This window comes from Cyprinodon tularosa, unplaced genomic scaffold (genome assembly GCF_016077235.1).
Source record: "Cyprinodon tularosa strain WSP-4 unplaced genomic scaffold, ASM1607723v1 ctg160, whole genome shotgun sequence".
Taxonomy (NCBI): Eukaryota; Metazoa; Chordata; class Actinopteri; order Cyprinodontiformes; family Cyprinodontidae; genus Cyprinodon; species Cyprinodon tularosa.
This window is the reverse complement of record NW_024038438.1, coordinates 1,504,479-1,514,983: the sequence shown is the minus strand read 5'-3', so window position 1 is coordinate 1,514,983 and position 10,505 is coordinate 1,504,479. Positions and strand designations below refer to the sequence as shown.

General features: G+C 37.8%; 1 protein-coding gene across 1 annotated transcript in view; it reads right to left on the bottom strand.

Moving 5' to 3' along the window:
- lsp1a (lymphocyte specific protein 1 a) overlaps positions 1–10,505 on the bottom strand; it is a 38,512-nt gene that overhangs the window by 6,101 nt on the left and 21,906 nt on the right. The window contains exons 8-12 of the mRNA XM_038280514.1: positions 9,795–9,876; positions 9,036–9,167; positions 7,167–7,265; positions 3,525–3,611; positions 1,752–1,850 (exon numbers count right to left, since the gene is read on the bottom strand). Of these exons, the coding sequence (XP_038136442.1) occupies positions 1,776–1,850; positions 3,525–3,611; positions 7,167–7,265; positions 9,036–9,167; positions 9,795–9,876 (475 nt within the window). The 3' untranslated portion in view covers positions 1,752–1,775. The remainder of the gene's footprint in view (positions 1–1,751; positions 1,851–3,524; positions 3,612–7,166; positions 7,266–9,035; positions 9,168–9,794; positions 9,877–10,505) is intronic.

Genomic DNA, 10,505 nt, shown 5'->3' with positions numbered 1-10,505 from the left:
AAACTGAACTACAGGAGCTCATCAAAGCAGCTCAGGTGTCTTGATGAAAACAAAATAAAACTAATTAAGCCAGTCTACAATATTTGTCCTGTATTTCTTTCCCAATTCCTTAAGATTAAATATGATAATAAGGGAGTTACTTAGAGAAGCTCCAGTTTTATAAATGTGTGGGGCCGCTGCCCTTCAAGTTTTCAATGTTTCTCTGCTTCAGAACAGCTGATTCAGGTCATTGCAGTTCAGCAAAAGCCCGTTAATCATCTATCAATGTGAATCAGCTGTGCTAAAACAGGAAAACCTGAAACCCGAAATAAAGTCCTTGAGGACCATCTTAATAATTTAAATATATGATATAATATTATAAACAAAATAATTGAGAAAAATTTTGACCATTTACATAAGTCTGGCAGCTATATATATATATATATATATATATATATATATATATATATATATATATATATATATATATATATAAAAAGATAGTCTCCTGGCTGATGGGAATACAGCACCACCTAAGGTCCCTACTGAGAGCATCATAGAAACTAATGATCTGATATATAGTACAGCATTACAGAACCTTGGTCAAGGTAAAGTCAAGAGCGCCTAAAGAGGAAAATATTGACCATGGAACCGAAGTTTCGAGGTCAAAATCAAGGCAACACAGAGAGAACTAAGCCAATTCTCAGAACTCGAGACGGGATCATCTGGCTGCAGAAATACCAACTTATACCCATACCTGAGGCCCTGGAGAAGCATCACACAACAATGATGCGCTGTTACTAAAAGACCTAAGAGCTCCGAAACTCCTTGAACAAGGTCCAGTGAACATCACATGGCAGACCTCCAACAAAGCCTCGTAGGGATAAGGTACTGACTTCCATGAATGCCTAGCAGCACAATTTACTGGCAGCTGAAGAGTGGGACCCACCCTTAAAGGTCACCGAGGGGCGATTAGTCCTGATAATGAAAGACCCCCAGAAAGACACAGTAGCAACAAACTATTGGCCAATAACCTATCTCACCAAAACACAGGAGCTCCTGTTAGGTATCATAGCAGTAAAGATAAGCAAGCACATGGATCAACACATGGGAAATGATCAGAAAATCTTTGGTGAGTAGAAAGAGGAAACCCCCAGGTCAAAATGGGAGCCACATCACAAGGTTGTGGAGAATGTCAGAGCTAAGATCGTGTGGGACTTCCAGATACAAACAAAGTGGTTGTGACCAACCAGCTGGACATTGTGATAATTGATAAGCAGCAGAGGACAGCCATAGTGATCTACGAGGCCATGCCAAATAATGGAATCATAAGGAAAAAATAACATAATTTGAAAAAAACTAGAAAGAGCATGAAAGGTGAAAGCAACTGTATTGCCCGTGGTCATTGGAGGATTGCCCTCCCGGAGGTTCTGAGTTCAAGTTCCACTCTCCCATGGACTGCCATGCCAAACTGGGTCCTTGAGCAAGACCCTTAACCCCAGACTGCTCCCCGGGCAGTGACAGCCCACGGCTCCCCAAGGGGATGGATTAAATGCAGAGAGTGAATTTCCCCATTGTTGGACAATAAAGTTTAAAGGATTTACAGAAGATGGAAATGTTCAAATTAAGCTACATTTTATTTGTCACATTATCTTTTGATTTTGATTGTTAAATGCCCAAACAACTTTCATATTTAACTTAGGTTATACACACAGTAAACCCCCAGTAGAGATGATAATTAAAGCTGAGTTCAGCTTAACAAGAGATCCTACCATTATTTTGGTAAGCTGTCCATATTAATCCACAGAGATCTTCTCATACTTTCCATGACCAGTGATAACAAATTTACTCTTTGTACCATCTGCTGTTGCCTGTGAAGAGATGACACACAAGTTGGTTTATTTTATTTTGCCTTTTTTCCCTCTGAACATACAGAATTCATCATACATATCAGATCAAAACCATACACATTTTACACCCAACAGTATTGATCCTTGTTACTGCTGTCTCTTTGCTCCTTCACTTTGTGACATAACTAAGCATTTTCTGTTTGAGTATTTTGAAAAGAGAGAGAGAGAAAAAAAAACTAGGAACAAGAAAATTTGATGTCAATCTCACCCAATATTTTGCATGTAGGTAATTATCTTTACTACTTTATCAATTATTCACACCATCTCAGAATTGTTTCTGATTGCATCTTTATGGATAATGTTACTCTTTTCTATACCAATAATTTAGAGTTGGAATATCTGATTGTTACCCCTTTTTGGTCAGGACCTCCTTTCTTCCATAAGTAGGATCCTCATTAAATGTTTGTCTCCAGCAGTTTGAGCACTCTGTACTATAGGTCCTTGATATAGTATTCACAAGTCAAATGGAACAATTATTTTTTACAATATTTTCCAAAGATTTTTTTAATTTCTTGCCACAAAAGTTTAAATTTTGGAAAGCCCCAGAATATGTCTCAGCGTCTGGCATTAACTGAGGCACATAACCTCAAACAACCTATACCAATGCCTTGGTGTCTCTTTTTAACCGGGGTGATAAAGAATCACATAATAATTTCCCATCCTATTCACTCCAGCTGTGTAAATAAGTCGTTCTCTATTGTGATTTACAAATGTTACCCCACGCTTTATCAAATATCAGCACTTGTTCTTCTTCCCATTTAGAATGCAGGGTGTTTTGTTGTTTAGAAGTTATAAGCTCAAAATGCGTTCTCTTGCCCACATTGAATTAATGAAGACCCTCAGAGTGCAATTTTTTTTATTGTATCATTCACACACCTGCAGCTGATTCCTTCTTTCCTTAAAGGTATAGAGGATGATCTTTTTTTCCCAGGTGGGTCATCTAAATAAGTGGTCCTCCTAATTGTGAATCATTCTGGTGATATGTTTGTATGCCGTATTAGGAGCAGTGATCATCTAGCCAAAAGTCCACTATATAGTCTCTGCTCTATATACTGTAGTTATTGGGGGATTTAGGGCAGAAGTTCAGGCACAGTAAGCTTGTATGAGCTATGAGAACAGCAACTTTTAAACAAAGAGTGAAAAGGAAAAATTGGCTTGTGCATGCTAAACGCATGCTACCTCTCGAGAGCAGGTATAGGGTTGTGGAGGTGCTTTTTTTTTCTTTAAACAGAGTGGGTGGTTTGAAAAATTTGCGATAATCTTCCGCAATACCTTTAAGGAGTTGTAAACCATGCTTTCCATTTACTGTTAAAAAACAAAGTAAACCTATCTGGCAATGCAAGGTGTTATCATACCTTTAATATCTTAGAAAACTACTTCAGTTGATGCCCACATCTACAAAAATCATTTACTTCAATTACTTCTATTTAGTATTTGCTAAAAAAGGAAGAGGATACTTAGATACACCCTAAAACCCCATAAAGTTACAGAAAACACAATGCCATTGGATTAAGAGGGTATTTAGGTGTATTTAACATCGATGTACCAAAACTGTATGATCCGACATTGAGAGAATAACAGCTAAACATGAAACTCAACTGCCCCTTTTAATATTTTGTAACAGTTTATGCAAACCTTTGGCTTTTGTTCAGTCTTCCGTGATGGGTCTCCAAGTACTTCCCACAGGTGCTTCTTCTGGAGAACATCTCCAGACTTTACATCCTGGAAAGCCATCAAGAACAGCAAAATAAAGTAATTTCAGTACTGACAAGAGACACTGGCCCTTTGAGGAGTGGCAGTCATTACATCATATTTAATTTAATTAATTTACACACAGTCAGCTACCTTCATATGAAGTGATATGAAAGTGATATGAAAAGTAATTTGATTCACCTCAATTAATTCAATCCAATCCAATTATATAATCAAATTCAAATCCAATGACATCAAATTATTTTAATGCCTGACTTTAATCCTTTATGAGGTAGTTAAATACAATTGAATTCAATAAAATTTTGTTCAATTTAATTTCAAAACACAACACATACTAAAGGGACAATAAATGCCTGGTATCTCTTACAGGGTTTTTTCAAACAGTTGTTGTATATTTCATTTGTTTGATGGATCTCCATTAGTCTTTCTTATTAATAGAAGCATTTAACTCTGATGTTGATAACAGTCTGATGAAGAGGTTAGATAGGGGTTGTCCATAATGTTCTTCTTGTTTCATGAACAATGTTTCTATTTAAAACAATTTACAGAGGTTTCAGATGAGTTTCCAGAGCAAATTATTCTTGATCAGCTATTTATGTTATTATTGATTTGCTGTGATGTTGCTACTTTAACAGAAGATGGCAAGCCAGACTAACATACAGAATGATATCCCTTGTGCACACTGCAATTAAGTCTGGCTGGCCAGGCAAAGAAGAGATTATCTTCACAACAGACTTATACAGTATTCAAAAACCCAATAATCTAAGATTCCTGAAGAAGTACAGTGTTCTCTGTCCCTTTTGTAGCCTCGAGTCTGTCTTCTGCTGGAAGTCAGAGATGTAAAGATGTGGCAGTACCACCACCTGTGGGGCCCCTGTGCTTCCGGTTACCTGATTAGACACTTGACCGTTTAGTCTTACAAACTTGTTTGTGAGGTAGTCTTTGAACCTGGCAATTATGAAGGCCTCAACTTAAGCCGTGCCCGGACTGTTCTTGGCAAGGTTTTAAAAGGGTAGTGTACAGGTGCTGGTCATAAAATTAGAATATCATGAAAAAGTAGATTGATTTCAGTAATTCCATTTAAAAAGTGAAACTTGTATATTATATTCATACATTACATACAAACTCATATATTTCAGATGTTTATTTTGTTTAATTTTGATGATTACAAATGACAACAAATGAAAATCTCAAATTCATCATATCAGAAAATTAGAATATTGTGAAAAGGTTCAAAATTGATGGCCCCTGGTGCCACACTCTAATCAGCTAATTAACTCAAACCACCTGCAAAAGCCTTTAAATGGTCTTTCAGTCTAGTTCTATAGGCTACACAATCATGGGGAAGACTGCTGACTTGACAGTTGTCCAAAAGACGACCATCGACACCTTGCACAAGGAGGGCAAGACACAAAAGGTAATCGCTAAAGAGGCTGGCTGTTCACAGAGCTCAGTGTCCAAGCACATTAATAGAGAGGCGAAGGGAAGGAAAAGATGTGGTCGAAAAAAGTGTACAAGCAAGAGAGATAACCGCACCCTGGAGAGGATTGTGAAACAAAACCCATTCAAAAATGTGGGGGAGATTCACAAAGAGTGGACTGCAGCTGGAGTGAGTGCTTCAAGAACCACCACACACAGACGTATGAAAGACATGGGTTTCTGCTGTCGCATTCCTTGTGTCAAGCCACTCTTGAACCACAGACAGCGTCAGAAGCGTCTTGCCTGGGCTAAAGAGAAACAGGACTGGACTGCTGGTGAGTGGTCCAAAGTCATGTTCTCTGATGAAAGTAAAATTTGCATTTCCTTTGGAAATCAAGGTCCCAGAGTCTGGAGGAAAAGAAGAGAGGCACTTCATCCACGTTGCTTGAAGTCCAGTATAAAGTTTCCACAGTCAGTGATGGTTTGGGGTGCCATGTCATCTGCTGGTGTTGGTCCATTGTGTTTTCTGAGGTCCAGGGTCAACGCAGCCACATACCAGGAAGTTTTAGAGCACTTCATGCTTCCTGCAGCTGACCAACTTTTTGGAGATGCAGATTTCATTTTCCAACAGGACTTGGCACCTGCACACAGTGCCAAAGCTACCAGTACCTGGTTGAAGGACCATGGTATCCCTGTTCTTAATTGGCCAGCAAACTCTCCTGACCTTAACCCCATAGAAAATCTATGGGGTATTGTGAAGAAGAAGATGCAATACACCAGACCCAACAATTCAGAAGAGCTAAAAGCCACTATTAGAGCAACCTGGGCTATCATAACACCTGAGCAGTGCCACAGACTGATCGACTCCATGCCACACCGCATTGCTGCAGTAATACAGGCCAAAGGAGGCCCAACTAAATACTGAGTGCTGTACATGCTCATACTTTTCATGTTCATACTTTTCAGTTGGCCAACATTTCTATAAATCCTTTGTTTTTATTGGTCTTCAGTAATATTCTAATTTTCTGATATGATGAATTTGAGATTTTCATTTGTTGTCATTTGTAATCATCAAAATTAAACAAAATAAACATCTGAAATATATGAGTTTGTATGTAATGTATGAATATAATATACAAGTTTCACTTTTTAAATCGAATTACTGAAATCAATCTACTTTTTCATGATATTCTAATTTTATGACCAGCACCTGTATACTGTGGGAAGTATTGGCAACAAGTCTATAGTCATTGAGGACTGCAGTTGAATGTTATTTGGTGTAAGAGCAAGGCAGGAGGTCTTCTACAGTACATCACTGGAAGGTTAGGAAAGTCCCGTAGAAGCTGCTCTGGCCAGGCCTTCATAGGCTGGATCAAAGATAAAGAAACCAGAATAAGTCTAATCCTATTACAATATTTAGAGAAGAGGTGGAGGATGAGTACATATGCCTTGGTATTCACTTAGCCAACAGATTTAACTTGTGAGGCAACAGTGAAGTAATCTACAAGAAGTGACAGACTATTCTGCTTAGAGAAGCTTCAGTCCTTCATTGTTTATAGTGTTTGCTTCTATAAGTTTGTTATCCAGAGTATTATTTCTTCTGTCATTATCTTTTGGGGTAACAGCATCAGAGCAAATAACTCAAACAAGTTCAACAAGCCGATAAAGAAGGCAGGCTCTGTTTAAGGGTCTTCACTGGAACCTCTGGACCACTTCAGTCAAAGGCTTCTCCAGTCTTGCTGCGAGAAATCCCACTACAGATAATCCTTCCTCCAACATGTACTAATATCTAAAACAAGAGTTATTGTAGAAATTGACAGCTTTAGGGAGAAGGTATTGATACTGTAGCTAAAGCTGGTCCACCTGAGGTTGCTTCTACCAGCTTATTTTGCTTAACAGGGGACAAACCATATGCAATTAAATTTTTACACTGATTTTAACTTATGCATAAGGGAGCAACAGATTGCAGCTATGCAGCTAAGGATTGTAAAAAAAAAAAACAGAGTTAGGGAACCAGAGTAGCAGTCTGTGAGATTTGAACCAGGGATTTTGTAGGTGCCTTACTCTAACCTCTAGACAACCACTTTTTACACATGAGAAGAACAACAACAAAAAAACAAAGATCATCTTAAAAGATGAACTTACAGCTGGTCTAAATGATGACTGTTTACTACTGGTTTCTGAGGGGCCTTTCACCCAATGTGTGATGAGGTTGGCCACTCCCACCTTCAGACTGCCAGTATCCTGTTTAAGAAAGTGAATGAAAGATATTAATTTTGATTACATGGAGTTTGATTTAATTGCTATACTAGTGTTCAGGTACCAATGCAAATAAATACAAGTTATTACCTCCACTAAGGAGGTTCATTTTTAGCCAACTTTGTGTGTTTATTTCTTTGTTTGTCTGTCCATCTGTCTATGTAAAGGATTTTAACAAAAATGTTTACCAAAGGTGCACCTCAGTGCAAGGTAAAGTACAATACATTAAATGTTGGTGATGATCCACATCATAATCACAGTGTATTTTTAAAGCATTCTTTGATATTATCTATATTATTATATAACAAGCAGTTCCCCTTAAACCAGAAAGCAGCAGCAGTGTCTTTTGACAGCTCAAAAAAGTCTGTAATATACTTAAGAAAAACACAGAGAAAAGGTGAGCCATGCCTCGCTTGAAGTCTTGATTTGCTGATCAAAGAAGAAAGCAGAGCGCAGAGTGAATGAAGAAGGTGAGAGCAGAACAAACACCAGAGGCTTCAGACACACAGTGTGCCTTATTTGTAAACTTATGAAAGGATTGCAAGGAAATTTGCACTGTCTGAGTGATTTTCTAGTTAAAAATGTGTTTGTATCCTTCATTTTATCTGGTTTAGGTTTAACACTGTGATGATCAATGGAAGATAAATACCTGTTTTGTATATTCTCCAGTAATGTGCAGTAAAGAGCACATCTAACAAAAAACTTTGCAGACCAATATTCTGCTAACCGAATATAAACTTTGCTAGGACAGAACAGCCTAACTTATAATCTAAACTGAGTATATTTAATGTTTTTCAGCAAACCTAAAGTGCCTAATTTAATAAAAGCTAAATGATAATATAAACGTTTCCACAGTAAGCAAAAGGCACTAATCATCTAAACAAACATAACGGTAATATTACTGGCTGTCAACAGATAGCAGAAAATATTTTGCAAGGGCCTTTTTTATTTATTGTGTAAAACAACACAAAGCCAATCTGCTTCCTTAGTCAATCTGTTATCACTAAAGCAATACTTTTTGTGGATTTAAAATTGAACAGTACATTTCTCAACCAGAAGTAGAAAACATAGTAGTGTTGATTGCACATGATCTGTGGTTTCCAATATTTTCTAAGCCTTTTGTCTCGTCTAAGAGTAATAGCAATTTCTTTAAAGAGTTTTTCACAATATAGGCCATTCATAGGATGCCTTTAGGTGATCATAATGTGTCTGCATGTTTCCTTAGGTGCATGGTGCACAAAATCAGGCTGCATGGTCGCTGCATGGAGGACCGTAGTTGCTTAAATAAATTTGTTCTTTCATTTGGTCAAGGACCAGGCTTTAGACAAAAAATGTTCTAACCATACTGCATATATAGTTTGATTGAATTGACTCTGAAAATTCCCTAGAGATGACATGTGCTGTGAATTTTGCTCTATATGGAAAAATTCAATTAAATTTATAAGGTGCCATATTAAGTTCATATAATCAAAATTTCCTCAAACTGCATAAAACACTATATAGGCATGTAAAACAAGGTTTTAAAACGTGTTTAAAAGTCAGAGTTGTTACATATTTTCATCATTGTTATCTTATGGTTTGACATCTCTTCAATAAGATGAAACAGAAAGTGTTACAATGAAAGTTCGGTTAGAGTTATAACAGTTGCAAAATTAATTTACATTGAGACTCTAGAGAAAACTATGTTTGCTCCTGCCACAATAAACATGATATATCTTTAACTATTTGTCAGCAACAATTTGGATATTTTGTTACCTTGGATGGGACCCCCTTTTTTGTATTCCAGGCCTCTCCAGCCTCATACAGATTCTTTTTGGTGGCAACAACCTCTGGGGAGCTGGGTAGATCAGTAAGCGATGACTTTGTTGCACGGGACTCCAGGGAGTTCTTTTAAAAGATAAAGCTGTTTTAGTAATACTTTGACCCTTTAATTCTTCTGTAGCATGTTTTAGATAATCATGAAAAGGCTTGATTGATGCAAAGAACCACAATCTGTACAGTATATAAGTCATAGAGTCAGTGTAACAATGAGATTCATCCATCCATCCACCCATTTTCCATCACGCTTATCCGAGCTGGGGTCATGAGGGGTGCTAGTGCCTATCTCCAGCTGTCTGCAGGCGAGAGGCAGGGTACACCCTGGAAAGTCGCCAATCCATAGCAAGGCAACACAGAGACAAACAGGACAAACAACCTTTCATGCACATACTAACTCCTAAGGAGAATTTAGAGAAGCCAATTAACATGGGAGGAAGCCGGGGTACCCGGAGAGAACCCATGCAGGCTCAGGGAGAACAAGCAAACTCTGTGCAGTTCTGGCAAACAAACCCAGAACCTTCTTGCTGCAAAACTGCAGTGGTACCCACTGCACCACTGAGCAGCCTACAATAAGATCCAAATTATTAGAAATGTTAGAATAGAATCATTAATAATATAAATTATTAATGATTCTACTGGATAGTAAAAATCTGACTTTGGGTGCTTTAAACATGTGTGTCTGTGTGGGATGCTAACCTCCACAGCGTGAGTGTATTGCTCCAGCTTGTCATCAATTTTCGTCAGAAGGAGAAGAGGCTGAGTCTTCTTGAAGCTGTTACTAAATGAAGCACAACATGGTACTGAAGTCAGTTAAACTGAAAGTTACAGGTTGGTAATAAAATAAGACACATTTGTTTTCCTTAAGCTGTGTAATTTTTCGTTGCATTCCCGTGATAAGATACATAAAAGCTGTCTGTTGATCATGGTGTGGTACGGTGCCCATCCTGTATTAACTCCCTACAGTGTCTCATAGAAGCAGCTTAGAGCAATGCTGCATAGCATACATTGCTGCATAGCATATACTGCTGCATAAATGATTGTTAACTGCATCTACCTCGTTGATACGGTAACTTAAAATTAACCAAAGCAGATGTTCTGTTTTTATTACTTTTCATGGCAACTCTTTCTGTAGCTACATTTTCTTGATAACGTTTCCGTCTTTTTTTAAAGGACAGAATTCGATTACAGATGCTAATAAATAATTCTATATCCTGTCTTCAGAAAATATCAAGTGTGAGGCTGATTTCTTAAATACCAACACCAAGTCAAACTAGGTGTTATTTATATGAACCTATAAATCCTCACAGAGGCATGGCTTTCCCTGAGAGTTCCTTAGAGCTGATAATTTCCTGGAGGAGACTGGCTGGAGCCGCCATTCCTCATCTGAAACCAGAGAAAACACAGTCC